The sequence below is a fragment of the Arabidopsis lyrata genome (assembly GCF_000004255.2).
Source record: "Arabidopsis lyrata subsp. lyrata unplaced genomic scaffold ARALYscaffold_1, whole genome shotgun sequence".
NCBI lineage: Eukaryota > Viridiplantae > Streptophyta > Magnoliopsida > Brassicales > Brassicaceae > Arabidopsis > Arabidopsis lyrata.
The window spans coordinates 12,929,356-12,948,162 of NW_003302555.1; the positions used below are offsets into that span (position 1 = coordinate 12,929,356).

General features: G+C 35.5%; 5 protein-coding genes across 7 annotated transcripts; 4 read left to right on the forward strand and 1 right to left on the reverse strand.

Annotated features, from left to right (window-relative positions):
- Positions 1 to 1,768: 1,768 nt before the first annotated feature.
- LOC9329618 (protein transport protein Sec61 subunit alpha) lies at positions 1,769 to 4,218 on the forward strand. 2 transcript variants are annotated; one of them, XM_021012606.1, is made up of 7 exons: positions 1,769 to 1,873; positions 2,150 to 2,528; positions 2,609 to 2,836; positions 2,941 to 3,295; positions 3,381 to 3,505; positions 3,590 to 3,725; positions 3,809 to 4,218. In XM_021012606.1, the coding sequence occupies exons 2-7, from the start codon at positions 2,185 to 2,187 to the stop codon at positions 4,046 to 4,048; spliced, it is 1,428 nt and encodes a 475-aa protein (XP_020868265.1). In that variant the 5' UTR covers positions 1,769 to 1,873; positions 2,150 to 2,184; the 3' UTR covers positions 4,049 to 4,218. The 2 variants fall into 2 exon arrangements, with proteins under 2 accessions (XP_020868265.1, XP_020868266.1); XM_021012607.1 differs by having other exon boundaries at positions 1,794 to 1,873; positions 2,156 to 2,528.
- Positions 4,219 to 4,712: 494 nt separating this feature from the next.
- LOC9326867 (pentatricopeptide repeat-containing protein At1g02370, mitochondrial) lies at positions 4,713 to 5,638 on the forward strand. Its single transcript, XM_002890759.2, has 2 exons — positions 4,713 to 5,194; positions 5,301 to 5,638. The coding sequence occupies exons 1-2, from the start codon at positions 4,850 to 4,852 to the stop codon at positions 5,565 to 5,567; spliced, it is 612 nt and encodes a 203-aa protein (XP_002890805.1). The 5' UTR covers positions 4,713 to 4,849; the 3' UTR covers positions 5,568 to 5,638.
- A 3,536-nt stretch (positions 5,639 to 9,174) lies between these two features.
- Positions 9,175 to 10,080, forward strand: LOC9326868 (pentatricopeptide repeat-containing protein At1g02370, mitochondrial). Of its 2 annotated transcripts, XM_021012608.1 has the most exons (3): positions 9,175 to 9,576; positions 9,683 to 9,944; positions 9,997 to 10,080. In XM_021012608.1, exons 1-3 carry the CDS (start codon positions 9,232 to 9,234, stop codon positions 10,002 to 10,004), a joined length of 615 nt encoding a protein of 204 aa, XP_020868267.1. In that variant the 5' UTR covers positions 9,175 to 9,231; the 3' UTR covers positions 10,005 to 10,080. The 2 variants fall into 2 exon arrangements, with proteins under 2 accessions (XP_020868267.1, XP_002890806.1); XM_002890760.2 differs by having other exon boundaries at positions 9,176 to 9,576; positions 9,683 to 10,072.
- A 2,483-nt stretch (positions 10,081 to 12,563) lies between these two features.
- On the forward strand, positions 12,564 to 15,625 carry LOC9326869 (WD repeat-containing protein 74). Its single transcript, XM_002890761.2, has 12 exons — positions 12,564 to 12,749; positions 12,862 to 12,977; positions 13,452 to 13,481; positions 13,588 to 13,724; positions 13,823 to 14,002; positions 14,102 to 14,165; positions 14,269 to 14,376; positions 14,451 to 14,604; positions 14,684 to 14,773; positions 14,890 to 14,945; positions 15,021 to 15,078; positions 15,171 to 15,625. Exons 1-12 carry the CDS (start codon positions 12,668 to 12,670, stop codon positions 15,509 to 15,511), a joined length of 1,416 nt encoding a protein of 471 aa, XP_002890807.1. The 5' UTR covers positions 12,564 to 12,667; the 3' UTR covers positions 15,512 to 15,625.
- LOC9326870 (ER lumen protein-retaining receptor A) lies at positions 15,578 to 18,518 on the reverse strand. The gene is made up of 6 exons (XM_002893511.2): positions 18,124 to 18,518; positions 17,489 to 17,754; positions 16,654 to 16,769; positions 16,120 to 16,193; positions 15,970 to 16,033; positions 15,578 to 15,872 (listed from the first exon to the last, which is right to left on the reverse strand). Exons 1-6 carry the CDS (start codon positions 18,212 to 18,214, stop codon positions 15,836 to 15,838), a joined length of 648 nt encoding a protein of 215 aa, XP_002893557.1. The 5' UTR covers positions 18,215 to 18,518; the 3' UTR covers positions 15,578 to 15,835.
- Between the last annotated feature and the right edge of the window lie 289 nt (positions 18,519 to 18,807).

Here is an 18,807-nt window from a genome sequence, read left to right on the forward strand (position 1 = left end):
TGCCTCCAATTTTTTATCAGACGGCAGGGCAGCTGCATGCTGCAGGTGACTCTAGAGGATCCCGCTATGATCAGAACACCTAGTATCTTTTTGTATGTTATGGATGTTGATCTTTTGGATGTTGATCTTTTGGATGTTATTCTCGGATCATTATGTCTCTATTTAGATGTTAACAACAATGGTTCCTCAAGTTTAATAGGGGGATTCTTGCATCATTATCATAGCATTACAAAAGGAACACAAAGCACAAATCTAAAGCTAAAGCACAAAGTCATTTTGTCATTACAAAAGCTAAAGCACAAAGTCATTACAAAAGCTAAAACACAAAGCTAAAGAGACGAGTTGGGGGCTGAAAAATCCGGCAACCCGTCGTTTTGGCTTTGTTTTGAGAAAAAGAGACGAGTCAAAACGACGTCGTTTTAACTCTCGGGTCATGGGTACTTATGCGGGTAATCCTAATCGCGGTATAGTAAACGCGGATTTGTGGTTAAATCCGGTTTAATGGCCGGTTCAATTGGAGGCGTATTAATCAAGATGAATCTGAAAGTTGAGGATGTTTTATTAAGAAAATTGTTAGTTGTTGGTGATTTTTTAAGAGCGAAAAGTATAGGGGGATTCCTTGAGTTTGCAAATAGTTGAGGGCTGAAAAATCCGGCAACCCTACTTATGCGGGTAATCCTAATCGCGGTATAGTAAACGCGGATTTGTGGTTAAACCCGGTTTAATGGCCGGTTCAATTGGAGGCGTATTAATCAAGATGAATCTGAAAGTTGAGGATGTTTTATTAAGGAAATTGTTAGTTGTTGGTGATTTTTTAAGAGCAAAAAAGTATAGGGGGATTCCTTGAGTTTGCAAATAGTTGGGGGCTGAAAAATCCGGCAACCCATGTAATCAAATCAACTAAGAGAGTGAAATAAGATGAAGAACATTTCAGCTATCTTCATATCTTACCTTTAGAGCTCTCTACTTACACTAGGATAGGATTAACTATTGACATATTAAAAGAAGAAGAAGAGAAAAATAATCACAAAAAGTCCATTGTGTTGATTAAGCAAGTGTATAAAAAATGGCTACTAGCGAAAAGAATCAACCAACACACGAGTTACTCAAGATAAAGTACTAACTAATGGGATTCGGTGTAGAGAATGGTCTATTCTAAATTTAAAATGGACCATTCCGGTCAAAGCAAATATTTTAAGTTATACTATATGCTAGTTTTAAAATATAATCATATATATATATATATATATATATAATTATTACGAGAAAGAGAAACAATTAAAAAATTGTGTGAAAAAATGTTGGATATAGTTGTATTTAAGTTACTTATAGTATAAAAGCTTGTAATATTTATTATTTAAGGTTTGACAAGTCTAAATGTAAGAGTGTGAGACTGTGAGTGATGACAATGGATTTTCAAGCCAAATTAATTGGTTTACAAGATTTTCATAGTCGTTTCAAACAAATGCGTTAAGGAACATCTTTTACTTGTTGATAACACATTTTGTTAGAATTATTGTATAAAATTCACACTAAAGATAATATTATTGGAGTTTTTATTGGGATAAAACTGAAATTCTTACTTGAACAATTTTTTAATATAAAAATCTTTATTAAGTTTAATCAAACTAGTCTTTAGTCAATCTTTTCATACGAATTTTATAAGAGTGTATTTACTTAATCAGAAATGAATGTACTTTGCCACGTGTATCCGTCTTATTGGTTTGATGACATGTAATCGTGTAAAAACTTGTTACAAAAAAGCTTCAACATCAGCCTGAAGAAGATCAACCCAAACCGAAAAAAAAAAAAAAAAAAAACTTTGAATCCGTTTGTTGTCTTCTTCGTCACGTTCTCTCTCAAACTCGCTGAGGTAAAGCTTCTTTCGTTTCTCCTCATAGCCCCATTTTCGATTTTGTCGATCTCAAATTACAGAGATTGGTAACGTTCTTGTGCAAACTTTCACCTAGATTAGTCGAGATCTTGTGGATCTGAGATTTCGTGGACAGTTCTGTGTAGATCTAGTTTCCGGATAGAGATCGATAACGCTTTTGTTTTCCGATTTCGTTGAATAGCTAGCTAGCTAGAGATCTTTTATAGAATCGCATTTAGTTTCAAGAAATTTCTCAATTGGTTCCAAATTTTGCAGAAACAGATAACTTTGAAGTAACAACCCATTCGATAATGGGAGGAGGATTTAGAGTTCTGCATTTGGTGAGGCCATTCTTGGCTTTTCTTCCAGAAGTTCAAAGTGCTGATAGGAAGATTCCATTTAGAGATAAAGTGATCTACACTGTCATCTCTCTCTTCATTTTCCTTGTCTGTAGTCAGCTTCCTCTCTATGGGATTCATTCCACCACCGGTGCTGATCCATTCTATTGGATGCGTGTCATTCTCGCTTCGAACCGTGGGACGGTGATGGAGCTCGGTATTACTCCTATTGTTACGTCTGGACTCGTGATGCAACTCTTAGCAGGTTCAAAGATTATTGAGGTGGACAACAATGTCCGTGAGGATCGTGCTCTCTTGTAAGTGTTTCCTTTCCGTAATTTTCTTGATCGAGTCGAGAATCGTTGTCTCATGTGTTCTTTGTGTTGTGTTTTTGTAGAAATGGTGCTCAGAAACTTCTTGGGATTCTGATTGCTATTGGTGAGGCTGTTGCGTATGTTCTTTCGGGAATGTACGGTCCTGTTGGTCAGCTCGGTGTTGGAAATGCTATTCTGATCATCCTCCAGCTTTTCTTTGCCGGAATTATCGTTATCTGTCTTGATGAGCTTCTTCAGAAGGGATATGGTCTTGGCTCTGGGATCTCTCTATTCATAGCAACTAATATCTGGTATGTTAAAAGCTTATCTTCGCATCAAAGTTTTTGTCTTTTGAGGCAAGATAGTTTTAGATAAAGAGATTCTTAAACGTTTTGAGTTGATTGGGGTGATGCAGTGAAAGCATTATCTGGAAAGCATTTAGCCCCACAACAATCAACACCGGTCGTGGAGCTGAGTTTGAAGGCGCTGTGATCGCGTTGTTCCATATGCTGATAACTAAGTCCAATAAGGTTGCTGCGCTCAGACAAGCTTTTTACCGGCAGAACCTTCCGAATGTTACCAACTTGCTTGCAACAGTCTTGATCTTCTTGATTGTTATCTACTTCCAAGGCTTCCGTGTTGTGTTGCCCGTGAGGTCAAAGAGTGCTCGTGGCCAACAGGGTTCATACCCGATCAAGCTGTTCTACACCTCCAACATGCCAATCATTCTCCAGTCTGCTCTCGTCTCAAACCTCTACTTCATCTCCCAGGTACTTGTGTTTTCTTTTCTTTCCTCATGAATAGACAACAGAGCTGAGAACATAAAGCTGACAATTTGCAATTTCTCGTCAACAGCTTCTCTACAGGAAGTTCAGTGGAAATTTCTTTGTAAACCTATTGGGACAGTGGAAAGAATCAGAGTACAGTGGACAATCTATACCAGTTAGTGGTCTTGCATACTTAATCACAGCTCCGGCAAGGTAATTCACAAGTTATGTGCGTCCCCATCAATATAACTATACTTGATTTCTAGTTCTCTGAATATTTGTTTTCCTCGGTTACAGTTTTGCCGATATGGCTGCTCATCCATTCCATGCTCTGTTCTATATCGTCTTCATGCTAACTGCTTGTGCCCTATTCTCAAAGACCTGGATTGAAGTCTCCGGGTCTTCTGCTAGAGATGTAGCTAAGCAGCTCAAGGTATTCCCTAAACCTTTTCTCGGTTGCTACATAATTCAAACATTCCGACATGGAAACTGAAAATTTTGTAAAATATATGATAGGAACAACAAATGGTGATGCCGGGACACAGAGAGTCTAACTTACAGAAGGAGCTGAACCGGTACATCCCAACAGCAGCTGCATTTGGAGGAGTGTGCATCGGTGCGCTCACTGTTTTGGCTGATTTCATGGGAGCAATTGGGTCAGGGACTGGAATCTTACTTGCAGTCACAATCATATATCAGTATTTTGAAACCTTTGAGAAGGAAAAAGCCAGCGAGCTTGGCTTCTTTGGATTCTGATTGTTTCTAGTCATATAAAGGGGTAAATTTTTGCTAAGACTAGTGAGAAATTTGAAAGCCTAATTAAGAAGTAGCTTTCATCTTCTGTGTCCACTCGGAGGATCAATAGACGATTAAAAAGAACATTTTGGTAGACACTTTTTGATTAACCAACAGATTTTTCTCTATTAGTTGTTGATTTGTGTTATTACTTTTTTCTTCAAAAAAATTCTCCATTGGTTACTAATTTGTGTTTTATTTGTGTAATTTGGACGGTGAGAGCTCTAATTGGGGAATTGAAATTCAGCAAACCGTGGAATAGTAGAAAAATACATTATTTTAGTTGAGATATGTAGCCATATAACTCACTGTACTTGGTATAGCTATCGATCACTTCCCTGAAAACAATCACCAATAAAACTCACTTATTTTGAATAAACAAGAGAACTTTAACAGATTAGACAACCTATTTAATACGATTGTCCTGGTTCAGATAAACCGAATCTGGTACACAATAATGATTTAAATTGCATCCGGTTTAAAAGAAATGTCACAAACCACAAAGGTCGTGTCCCAGAATCGTAGCGTATAATTTTAAAAGGGTTGTTTCCTTGGATTATTGATTGTTGATTATCTAGACTAGTATAGTGGAATAAGTCCACCATTATTTGGTGGAAAAAAAGTTAGACGTAATTTATTTGTCCACGTTGGCCCAAATTGAGAGTTAGTGAACTTAGGGTTACTTGACAAACTCTGATGCCTTCCAATTCATGATACTGATAAAGTAGGGTTTAAGGAAGTTAGGGTTTGGCGATTGTGACAATGAACTTCCGCCGTGTGATGGCTTCCGGTGTTCATCTCTGGAAGAGGGCCTGTACAACGGCCGCTGCTCTGCCGTCGGCTGGGATCAAGACCTCAAATACTGCTCCAACGGCGGCGGCTGGTGTCAAGGTTGATGATGCACTTAAGAGGGCGAAGGTGGCCTATGCGAAGAATCAGAAGAGGATGATGTTCGAGGAACTGCTTAATATGGACAAGAGTGGAGTAAAAGAGACAATAGATCAGTACAAGAGTGAAGAGCTGACGTATGTTTCCGTCACCAAATCAGATCTCCATCAATGGGCTAAGCGTTTCGACAAGCAGGGCAAATATGAACACGCCCTCGCGGTATGTCTGAATGATCTAGCATCTAATTAGACAGAATTCATCATCAAATGTTTTTAGTTTGTTTTGATTAGCTAAAGAATGTATGTTCTTCTTTTTTCTCTTGTAGATATTTGAATGGATGGATGGAAAGAAAATGTCTTTTACTGGCAACCAGTTTGCGGATTATGTGGCTCTTATTGCCGAGACTAAAGGCATGGAAGCCGCTCGACGCTACTTCAAGAAAGTAGACCCAAACTTCAACCGGATGGACAGTAATTGCAAGAATTGGCCTGCTTTCCAGAAGCTCCTTAGATTTCAACATGAACGCCCCGGAAAGAAGGGTTTAATGTATCTCAATTACGTAGGCAAAGTACGCCCTATAAGTGGTCTATGATCGTGGCCTTGTAGTAAGTTTGGTTTGGTTGGTGTGTAATAATGAATAAAGCACTCTTCTGGTTTCAGATTTCCTCTTTGCCTTCTTAATATATTCTGAGTTCTATTTTGAACCTAATTGTTACATCTCCTAGTGACTATATTTGTCAGAAATGCCTTTATCTAACCCACCATGTTGATTAATACTAGTAAAATTTTCTGAATGATAACCAAGAAGAGGAAAACAAGTTCATTAAAATTGTTACTAGATAGTATTTTACATCAGTTCTTGTACACTAACACTCTTGCGTTATTTTACTCCATTTTGCATTCCGTGCCTTACCAATTTACCATTGCTGTGTATTTGTTCATATCCCTGTCCTCAATAACTGGTGTCTTGTATTTAGCAATAGACTACAAACTCAAAACCACAACACAAACAAAACTGCACAAAAACCAAATCTACTTAACAATCGACCCACCAAATAACTGTATCGACCAGTATTAATAATCTTATTATTTGATCTCATATTCAAATGGACGTTACTTGTTTAGAACATTGCTCATTCGAAGTATTTATATACAACGAGTCAAGGATTTATAGGTCAATGGCCTCAGCCGTTTGATTGGTTTAGAGCTTGGGTTTCTGAATTTGAACAACTGTATATCTTACCCACATAAAATAAAAATTAGGCCGGCCAAATAGAAAAACAAAACAAATTTAAAATTTAATTCAAAAACATTAAGATCACAAACTATTTATGTAATTTGACAAGTATCCACGAATATTTTTGCTACTTAACGTCTCGATCACCACTAGTTGTGGATCTTAAGTCTTTTCTCAGTTAGTAGGCTCATTTTTATCCGATAATCAGTTTGCTATTTTTAAGGGCTTAAAAAATTTGTTTACTAATTTTACAAATTATCACATACTTTCTCCGTTTCACAAAGAGTGTCGTTCTGGAGTTATTTCTTTGTTTCAAAAAGAATGTCGTTTTACATTTTCAATGCAACTTTTGTAACTAATTTCTATATTTGCTCTTTTATCCAAAACTAAAATCCTTTGTATTTAAATTATTAGGAGTATTTTAAACAAAGGTATGTTTGTATATTCAATTAATTTCTTAATATGTGTGAAATGTGTCAAAATGGCACTCTTTGTAAACAGAGGAAGTAATTTTTTTTTATTTTGTCCCCACTTACAAAGTATAATTGGAATTTACTTCCCAATAATCTATTCATTTTAAAACTGCTCCAAATCAAACACATCCAATTATGGAATCGTCTCAAAATGTTTGATTGGAAAAATAAATTAGTGACATAATTAAATCAATTGTTTTAAACTTTTCTTATTCACCACCATATTTATAGCTTTCAAAATATTACAAAACATGCATACTTAATGTTTTTATAAGATTTTCTAGCGAGTTGGTTCTATTTTGTTTTTCCCATTGCCATTTTTTCGATTATTAGTGTTTTGTATGTTAAATTTGCCAATTTTCCAATTACTAATATAACAAAACAAGTTTTAGCTAACGATTTTTCCAAAGTTTTACAACAAAAAATATGTTTATATAATTTAACAAGAGGTAATAATATATAGACATATAGTATATGTTTTAAAATTTTACATTACACTATTAAAGATTCCAATAATTAAAAACATATGTTACAATGAGTAAATTTTATTATCACACAATAAACTCCTCTTTGCTCTAAGAAGAACCCTATGCTAGTGAACCGTTGACTCTGGAAAGATGCAAGTGCAAGGTGTCGCTGAAACTTTGAAGGCGCGTGTAGAAAAATGTTAAGCTAAAGGGAAGTTCACTTTCTTTAACAAAGTTTTGCGTTGGTAATTTGGTATATTACAACTAAAAGAATCCATTATAGCTAAACCCAACTTTAGATCTTCATAGTTTCAAACATTTTTTGTGTGTGATCAGTTTACCATCAAACTATTTCATATTTTTGCAATATGTAATAAAAACTTTTTTTTTTTAGTTGAACTTACCATTTATATTAGAGAAATTGTTAAAAATGCCCCTTTTTCAATACCCCTTTTCAAAAATGCCCCCATTGAGAGTCCATTTTTAAGTTTGCCCTCTTTTAATTTTTAATGACCATTTTACCCTTATTTGAAACAAAATTATGTCCACAAAATACAAAATATTTTTTGGCGGGAAAAGTGATCCCGTAATTTTCCCGCCAAAACACTTGTAAAAACCTTTAAAAAACCTTGTAAAATTTTCCCGTAAAAATTTTTCCCGCCAAAAAATTTTCCCGCCAAAAAAATTTTTTTGCGGGAAAAGTGATTCCGCAATTTTTTTTGCGAAATTTTTTTGGCGGGAAAATTTTTGGCGGGAAAAATTTACAAGGTATTTTAAAGGTTTTTTACAAGGTATTTACAAGTGTTTTGTAAGGTTTTACAATGTATTTTAAAAGGTTTTACAATGTACTTTTAAGGTTTTATAAGGTATTTATAACTTGTAAAACCTTATAAAAAACTTGTAAAACCTTATAACTTGTAAAAACCTTATAAAATAGCTTGTAAAATCTTATAATATCTTATAAATACCTTGTAAATACGTTATAAAACCTTTTAAAATACATTATAAAACCTTATAAATACCTTGTAAAAAACCTTTAAAATACCTTGTAAATTTTTGGCGGGAAAAATTTTCCCGCCAAAAATTTAACGCCAAAAAAATTGCGGAATCACTTTTCCCGCAAAAAAAAATTTTTGGCGGGAAAATTTTTTGGCGGGAAAAAATTTTACGGGAAAATTTTACAAGGTATTTTAAAGGTTTTACAAATTTTTACAAGTGTTTTGGCGGGAAAAATTGGGGATCACTTTTCCCGCCAAAAAATATTTTGTATTTTGTGGACCTAATTTTGTTATATTTCCTTATATATTTATGATATCTTTTATTAAAAGAAGGGTAATTTAGTCATTTTGTATATAAAAGGGGTATTTTTAAAAATGGACATCCAAAGGGGGCATTTTTGAAAAGGGGTATTAAAAAAGGGGCATTTTTGTGAGTCTCCCTTTATATTAACTTATCAAATGGCAACGATTACAACAGATAAGGGACGACAGACCCTGCAAAAACAGAAGGAGATTACAACTCAACCTTGGAAAAATTGAAACCAAGTTGAGAAGAAAGAAACAGTCGAAGGAAGGCATCTCTAAACCATTAGAATAGTTAAAAGTATTTTTTTTTTTTAAGAGGGTAGAAGACAGGAATCGTTGGCGCGATGATAGATTTCTATCTCGGAGAACTGAATTATGTATATGTAAGTCTTCTTCTTTATCTCCAAATTTGCCAAATCGGTTAAACCATTAGAATAGTTAAAGTTTATTTGCTTTTATGGGTTTAATGAAACTAGCGACGAAAAAAAAAAAAATTGTAGCCTTCATGCCTTCATGGTACCAAATAACTCTCCTTTATTATAGAGAGGGTGTTTGAGTTTGAACAACCTTACTTTTACTCAAGGCTCAAGAGCATTGAAACCAAGTTAGTGGAATAAGTTGACATAATTTTTATTCTGGGAGGGCCGGCCGGCCCGAAGTTGTAATGGGCCGACTTTGAGAGTCGTAAATTCCTTATTAATGCAACCTTGGTTGGTTCTCTCACTATTTAAAAATAGGTTGTTAGTAAACATCTAGGGTTTTGACGATTGTGGAAATGAGCTTCCGCCGTGTGATGGCTTCTGGTCTTCATCTCTGGAAGAGGGCCTGTCCAAAGGCCGCTGCTCTGCCGTTGGCTGGGATCAAGACCTCAAATACTGCTCCAACGGCGGCGGCTGGCGTCAAGGTTGATGATGCACTTAAGAGGGCGAAGGTGGCCTATGCGAAGAATCAGAAGAGGATGATGTTCGAGGAACTGCTTAATATGGACAAGAGTAGAGTAAAAGAGACAATAGATCAGTACAAGAGTGAAGAGCTGACGTATGTTTCCGTCACCAAATCAGATCTCCATCAATGGGCTAAGCGTTTCGACAAGCAGGGCAAATATGAACACGCCCTCGCGGTATGTCTGAATGATCTAACATCTAATTAGACAGAATTCATCATCAAATGTTTTTAGTTTGTTTTGATTAGCTAAAGAATGTATGTTCTTCTTTTTTCTCTTGTAGATATTTGAATGGATGGATGGAAAGAAAATGTCTTTTACTGGCAACCAGTTTGCGGATTATGTGGCTCTTATTGCCGAGACTAAAGGCATGGAAGCCGCTCGACGCTACTTCAAGAAAGTAGACCCAAACTTCAACCGGATGGACAGTAATTGCAAGAATTGGCCTGCTTTCCAGAAGCTCCTTAGATTTCAACATGAAAGCCTCGAAAAGAAGGGTTTAATGTATCTCAATTACGTAGGCAAAGTACGCCCTATAAGTGATTATGAGTAATGATCGTGGCCTTGTAGTAAGTTTGGTTTGGTTGGTGTGTAATAATGAATAAAGCACTCTTCTGGTTTCAGATTTCCTCTTTGCCTTCTTAATATATTCTGAGTTCTATTTTGAACCTAATTGTTACATCTCCTAGTGACTATATTTGTCAGAAATGCCTTTTATCTAACCCGCCATGTTGATTAATACTAGTAAAATTTTCTGAATGATAACCAAGAAGAGGAAAACAAGTTCATTAAAATTGTTACTAGATAGTATTTTACATCAGTTCCATGTACACTAACACGCTTGCGTTATTTTACTCCATTTTGCATTTCGTGCCTTACCAATTTACCATTGCTGTGTATTTGTTCATATCCCTATCATCTATAACTGGTGTCTTCTATTTAGCAATAGACTACAAACTCAAAACCACAACACATTTTAAACCCAAACAAAACTGCACAAAAACCAAATCTACTTAACAATCGACACACCAGATAACTGTATCGACCAGTATTAATAATCTTATTATTTGATCTCATATTCAAATGGACATTACTTGTTTAGAACAATGCTCATTCGAAGCTTTTCCCACACGCCCATTGTCGCCCAGTACTGGACTAAATCATCCCGTAGGCTCATTGATAACCCAAGCCTTGCCCAAGTCCCAAGGCTACAAACTAGTTAGTATCAAATCTACACATGTATAAATCGAACCAAATTGATAATTTGGCTTCATAGTAATAGTTGCAATTTTGATGATATAATACTATCAATTATATTTTAAATAGCATGAGATTTATATTGGTCATTTAAATATACTTGATTTAATAATCTTTAATTTTAAATATCTAATTTAATGCTATGTTTTCTTTGTCAAGAGATTATTATCTAGATAATTTCTTTTATTTAATTACTATTTAATTGAATTCTAAGTCAGATACATTTCACTTAGATAAGAACACAGGTTTTACTCCAGCCGTATGTCCCCACGTGTTGTGTTATCGTTCTATTTCCATTTCCTTTTTATTTGTTCTTACAGTGAATTTGGGATAAATTAGTTAAAAATATTTTGTGATATGTTCAAGATATATAGCATTTATGTAATCGAATTAACTGTACAAGAAATATTTTTAGATACAAACTTGATAAAATTGTGGACTCTATTGAGAATCCGTAAATGTGGATCGATATAATTTTCAAAATTTAATATTTAGGGTTTAGGATTTAGCTATAGTATTTATAAATTTTAAAGTCGCTCGTAGAGTTTAGGAGTATATATTCGACAAAACTACTGTAACTTAAAACATTAATCTTTTGTATTCAGATAGATCTATATCTACCATGTAACATATTGAGTTTCTATGCAGTTTAGTTTAGCTACTATGAATTGCTACAAAAAAAAATCAATTATCACTCAATGATTTAAATTATAAATGATGTAATAAAATAATAATGTCTCCATTTTATTTATCTCACGAAACTTTCTCGCATATCGTTGTTCTTGTAACAAGCAAAAGATAATGTTGGTATTTCACTTTTCTGACAACGTGGGTCCATGGCTATTTTGCAACAAACCTTCTCTCTGTTATTTTCTTATTTCCAGTGTTTTATTTGGCTATTAATTATTCTTTTATGTGACACAATGACGGCGCTACATTTTTAACATGGTTTAATATACGAATTTTATGTGACACGATGACGGTGCTAACAAAAAAACGACGGTGCTACATTTTTAACATGGTTTAATAAAAAAAAAATTGATGTGACACAATATCGGCGCTGATAAAAAATGACGGCGCTGACAAAAAATGACGGCGCTACATTTTTAACAATGGTTTAATATATAAATTTCACGAGAGATAATGAGGCGATAATACATTTGTATATGGTTTAATATAAATAAAATGGAGACGGGCTAGTCAGATCACTGTGTGGTCTGGATACTGGATTATCAAAAAAAAAAAAGAGGAAACAAAAAATCCTGATTGGCACAAAAAGTGGAAAAGTATTGTAAAATTAAAATGTGTATAGTCACTAGTGATTTAAGATTTTTCTACACACAAATTAAGAAAACACATAATTATCATGGGTAATATTAATTAATAGCCCATATACATAATTTTAAATTTGGGTTCTTGTTAAGTTAAAGTTCATGCTCATTTAGATTTGGATTCATGTTGATCGTATTTATAATATGACTCTTAATCATTCTCTAAATATTTGAGCCTATGTGGGACATTGAACAATATATGTATGTTTTTAAAATTTCGAATTACAATATATGCAGAAAAAAATTTGATTTAAGAATTTTTTTATGTATTATATGATTATTCAAAGCAATAAAAACAAACAACGATGATAAGAGAATTATAATATTAAATCTTAACCAACTCTTCTAAATATCTATATTATTAAATATGGAATATTATATTCACAATTTCTATATATTTTGACTCTATCCAAATACAAAATGTATTTCAAAAATACTACTAGTAGAGATTAGCATTTGTTTACAAGAAAATTGAATTCAAATTATAAAGAGTCACAACACAACCAAGTATTTATGAATTGTCCCGGTTCAGGTAACCCGAATTGATTTTAATTTTGCATCCGGTTTAGAAGGGATGCCACAAAAGCGGTGTCCAAAATCAAAGCGTAGGGTTTTAAAAAGGGTTTCTCTTCTCTTCTCCGTCGTCGTAGTCTCGGAGTAAATTACGGCGGCGATATAAAATGCCTCGAGTCATCCCTCCGGAGAATCTCGGTTGCCCACCGATCCGTGCTTTAACCTTTGACTCTCTCGGCTTAATCAAAGGTTCCCACTTCTCTCTCTCTCTCTCTCTCTCTCTCTCTCTCTCTCTCTCTGTTTTTACTTGGTGGGAAGTTTTGTTTTTTTTTCTGATAGATTTTTCAATGTTGATGTGCAGTGACTGAAGCTCGTGGTAAAGAGAGAGGTACTCCGACTGTAGTGAACACATGGGGAGAGATGAATGCATCTAGGACTGTTCTTGCTGCTTCCATTGATGACCGGTTAAGGAATCCGGTAAAGTTTCATTCTTTTTCATGTTTATGTTGTTAAGCTATGGTTGAAGCTAAGTTTGATTTCTACTGCTGATTATTTGAATTTAGCTTATAGGATTTGAACTTGTGATTCTTGGTCCTCGATATAATAATTATGTTAATCCTGAGTCAAATTTGAGGTTTCCATTGTATTCCTTGTTTCATTAAGAGTTTGAGTCTATTGTTTTGCTTGGTATTTTGAACTATGAGTTTTGGCTTTCGTTTAGTAGTGATTGAGAACTTCTCGGTAATATGTTATCATTTCGTTTGCATCTATGCTTCAATTTCATAATCTCTGACTCATGTGTTACTAATTCTGTGGTAACATTTATAATTTGGTGAATGTATCCTCAAATTTGAGAAGGCCTTTCCTTTGGCTTCACGTATTTTGCCTTTCCTTTTTAGTTTTCTAGTCAAAATGGCAAACTCTTAACTTGTTTATTTATTTCAATTGCAGCTTTTGGCTGTTGCAAGAAAAGATGGCAATGTAAGTTTTCCTTACTTTAAGCTATGTGTATTTGTGTAATACATTTATCTCCGTAGCCTAGCTAACATTTATCCAATCATTTTGTTCATTTCTATCCTTTCCATAGGTTGAGGTTCTTAATCCTTGTAATGGTGATCTTCACTTTTCATACTCTGTTTTTGGTGATGATGGTTGTTCCCCTGAGGATAACGAAATTTCTGCCCTGCATTTATTCAGAAAAAAGATAGATGATCAGGCAGAAAGGTATATAACTTTACACTGATTCTTCGAAATTCCCAGTGAATTATGTTTTGTATGTTTTGTTGCCATTGACGTTTCTAAATAAAACTTGGTGTTATTAGATCTTGCACATTGCTTACATGCACGAAAAAGGGAGATGTGAGCCTCAGATCAGTTAAATTTCCAGATTCACATGGTGATTCCACGGATGATGCTTCTCCTAAAACTTGGAAAGCATGTGGTTCTGGTGAAATATTGGTTGGTAAAGTGGATGGGAGCGAAAACTTCAGCTTATTTGGAGGGTTAGTAGTTGAGAACTGAATTGATTTGCTTATCTTTGCGGATCATTTTGTTATATCTCGGGTTGGCTGTTACAATACTGAAATGAATGTCTGATGCAGGAAACGGGTTGAGGCCAATATATGGGATCTTGAACAATGTACTAAGATCTGGAGCGCGAAATCCGTGAGTTGCTTTCTCATCTTTATGCCTTTCAAAGCCTCTCAGTTTCTTTGATGGACTAACTAAGCCTTTGCTGTCTCTTCCAATCAATCTCTGTTTGGTGCAGCCTCCTAAGGACAATCTCGGAATCTTCACGCCTACCTGGTTCACTAGTGCTACGTTCTTGAGCAACGATGATCACCGTAAATTTGTCACGGGAACCAAGTCTCACCAGGTTAATACCTTTAGTATCACTTGTCAGTTTGAATCTTGTCCTGATCACTCACAATTTGCCTGTGCTGGAGATAGGTCCGTCTTTATGACATTTCTACTCAACGTAGACCGGTCCTGTCCTTTGATTTCCGTGAGACCGCCATTACAGCAATCGCGGAAGACCCAGACGGTCATACTATCTATGTCGGGAATGCTTCTGCTGACCTCGCTTCCTTTGATATACGAACAGGTTCATTGATTCTCTCTACAAATGAGCATAAAATATGTTGCTTACTGAACAAATAATTAACCAATCATATCTGTTGCAGGAAAGCTGTTGGGAAGCTTTTTAGGAAAATGCTCTGGAAGCATAAGATCTGTGGTTAGACATCCACAGCATCAAGTGATAGCTTCTTGCGGTAAGATTTGTTGTTGCAATTTCAACCTCCATATACCGTTACAACAATCTCATGTGTGTTGTTTTATTAGATTGTTCAACAGTCTCATTTGTGTGTGTTTTTATTGAATTTTTCAGGCTTGGACCGATATTTACGGGTTTTTGACGTGAAGACACGCCATCTCATTTCTGCGGTATGCTCTTCAACATGCAACTAGTATTTTTTTGGTGAAGTGGAGTGTTACTTATTTATCATTGTTTTATTGCAGGTTTTCTTGAAGCAGCATCTTACAGGTCTTGTATTCGACTCAGGCTTTTCTGGAGAAGGTTTGTTTTCTATTGCAGTTGACAAATCGCATCTATGTTTGTATTCCTTTGTTAGTATGTTTTTAAGATGATTGGTTTTGTGGTTGAAGCAGAGACAGCTGAAGCAAACACAGTGGTTGAGGCTGCGACAGAGGAGAAGATGACGATCATGGACCAGGAAGATGATGAAACAGAGGAGGCTCCTGTGAAAAGAAAGAAGTCAAAGAAAGAGAAACGCAGTAGAGAAATAGTCTTTGAGGGTGAAGACGATGAGGAGAATGAAGACGAGATTGAGAAGGCTCCTGTCAAAACAAAGAAGTCAAAGAAAGAGAAACGCAGTAGAGAAAAGGTCGTCTCTGAAGGTGAAGAGAAAGATGAGTTAAGAAGCAAGAAGACACGAGAGCACAAGAAGAAGACCAAGAAAGTGAAACACAATCAAGAAGACTTGGTTTAAGTTTTGAAGACACATTGTTAACTTTGCTCTGATCCGAGCTACAGTTTTGAACAAAACACTCGCACAAAAGAAACAGAGTTTGTGTGTTATCTATTAAGACTAGTTTTGATAAAACTAAGCCTCTTCTCAAGGTCTAAAATCGTTGGGAAAGTTACAATGTGCATTAAAAGACTAAAAAAGGAACATTTTAAACAACAATCCTGCATCATTCAATTTCAACTCATTGTTAGAAAGAGGGAGAAACCAAATATTAACCATGTCTCTCTTTTCGGTAACTGTAACTTCCTGGATATTGATACTATTGCAAAAAAATTCGGGTTCTTTTCAAGCCGGAAGCTTAAGTTTGGTGTTGGTTTTCCAGCTAAAACAAAATCGAAGCGGATCCAAAGTCAGTAACATGATCAGTGGCTATAAAAGGTTTAAGAGAATATTTATTCAGACTGGTGAGGGTACTTTACCTTATGTAGTAGTAGTAGAAGAAATCCGCGTAGAGAGCTGTTTGGACAAGACCGGACACACAAGCTGGAAAATGCAAATACGTATAACATTAGCACTGAGGAAAAACAAATGGTTAAAATGTAATTAGTGCTTCTTTGTTGAAACATTACCAATCCATCTAGTGAAATGATCTTCTGTGAAATAGCGATAGATCCAGTTGATGATATAGAGTCCACGATACGCCCTGCATGTTAATCATTGCCCATGTGAGTGCATACAGAATACTTACTCAAGTTTGCACATTGAGATATTGTATACTGGACACAAAGGTATGCATCAGAACCAAATGCATAGCAAGCCTAAACCATTCTAATTTCCTTTATTTAAAAGAATATGGTTCAGCTCAATTTCCAGACGGATACAGATTAGATGGAAAAACAATGTCTAGATTTTAGAAGTATGCACTGATTTTTAAACGCCACACTGACACTGGAGAGCGATTCTCATTGATATCGATCAAGTTAACAAGAGCTGTGAACGACACAGTATATCAATAAGATAAACCAATTCTAAAAACAAACCCAACAGAGAATGCAGGTAGGTAGTACTCATGCTATATCAACATCGAGTTCCAAAACAAGATCCCATTAAAAGCCAGTGGAGATCAAGTAAGTAAGCGCATATGTCTGGATAGAATTACGTACCCGAGAAAAACAACATATTGCCCAGTCAAATTGTCGACATTCCCACTTCTCTGTAGCAGAACCAACTGGGGAAGGATAGCAACTGCCTCTAAGTAGATAGAAAACGCCCAGAACACCTGAAATGGTTTGGAATTAACAGAATTAACTTATTGCACTATGATTCTGGCACTATACACAGACAGGCCACAATGCTGCAAAAATATTTAAGAATACAGTTCAGGGTGAAGGCAGTTGCAAAGATGAAATTTTTACCAAGAGCATATATTGGAAAAATACATATGAAGGTAGTAAGGGTAAAAGATCTTGGTGAAGTGCATATAAGGAGTTACTACAGTTTCTTATGAAAACTTAATCAAAGAACACTTTGGCCAGAAAAGTAACAGCGAGATACAGATGACACTAATCCATGGGCACCTTATGGAACATAGGTAGGTAGGACACAGAAGATTCCATTAATGCAAGCAAACAAACCTTTCACGATGCAACAGTTTGACATTCAATGAGCTTCTGAAAACAAACAGCGAGATACTGAGAGGCTACATATGTAGTGCAACGTTTAAACAAGCTAAAATAAAACTATAAAAGCCGGACTCCTAATTGGTTCTGGAAGGAGTTATGTTCGATTCATTTACATAGACGATATTCTATTCTACACTAGCCAAGATAGTTACCAAATCCAAATGATATAAGAAGAAGGAACCAAATGCACCAAATGAATGAAAAAACCAAAAACAAGATTACACACCATATGCATGTCTTCTATCAACAAGTATTCGCTTTCCTAGTCTCTACAACCTAAAAATACAAAAGCAATGTGAAATTCATATGAAAATACCTCTTGAAAAGTGAATTTTTCATTCAGGATAAGTGCCAGAACAAAACATGCTAACACAACATATTGATGACGAAATGTATCCAGGTCCTTATCGTATGACCTCCGCACAAGAGGATGCCTACGCATACACCAAACGATAGCCAAAGAGCTAGCAATGAAGACAATCTTCATCACGCTGTTGTACAGAGATACATAATCCGTAAACAGATCCAAGTACCGAGTCAAGAACACAAGCGCATATAGCTCTTGAGTCTTGAGAGAAATTCCTAGCCATCAAATCCAAAAGTCAACAGAAACAATGTTAGAAGCTGCACAATGTATGAGAAAATCATGAGCATCTACAAGCATTTTCCATTAAACCTAATGCAATTTAGGCGAGAGAGATCTCACTCGTTTAGTAGAAAATCCATTATAGTTTCTAAGATTGAGATTTCACAACTGATTTTGACTTGAAATTTCAAATTACCAACTCGGATTCGCCTCGAAATCGATCATAAAAGCTCAATACGATTCAAATAAGATTGCATTTGGAAGCTATGGAAAACGAAAACAAAAGGTCAAAGCAAATGCGATTGTTTCTTCTACGAGCTCGTCTTCAAAATATAACAACACATTTCATGAAAGAGAGAACTCACCAGCGCAAGATTTCGTCGCGTAGATTTTGAGAAGAAGGATTAAGACACTGATCAAGTGACTCATATCGCCAGCAAATCTAAAGATATTCATGGTTGACCACAACACGGTAGAGACTCAACAACGATTCCAAAATTTTCCAGGAAAAAAACGAAATCGAACGAATTTTTTCTCTCTTCAAATCGAGAGAGAAACGAATGAAGAGAGGAGCGAGAAAGAGAGAGTGCACGTTTCAGGTTTTGCAGAAATTCGTTCCGAGGAGACGATGACGTGGCAATCTGGAACGGTCTTTCTCTCTAACGTGTGTGTGCTTACTTTATTTCCTTAAAACTAAAAATTAGTCCTTCATTATTCGACTAATTATTGTTTTTTTCCTAAATTAGATGCTTTTTAATTTTTGAAAGTGGAGAGGTGGTGTTATCTGGTACGTCGCACCTTTGGTAAAGTATAAAGCGCCAGCTACGGTGGGTCTCTATTGCACCAAATTAAGCCACGTGTTAACGAAACAGTGATGTGGCAGCTTGGTACGCGACATGTTGTGGTGTTTTACTTATTTTAATTCCTCGTGTTCTCCACGTGTTTATTTGTCAAAAACAGTTAGAATTACTCAATTAGTTGAATGGACCGGTTAATAGCTGGTTCTTAATGGATATGGGCCTTCTGTTATCACATAACCATAATTGATT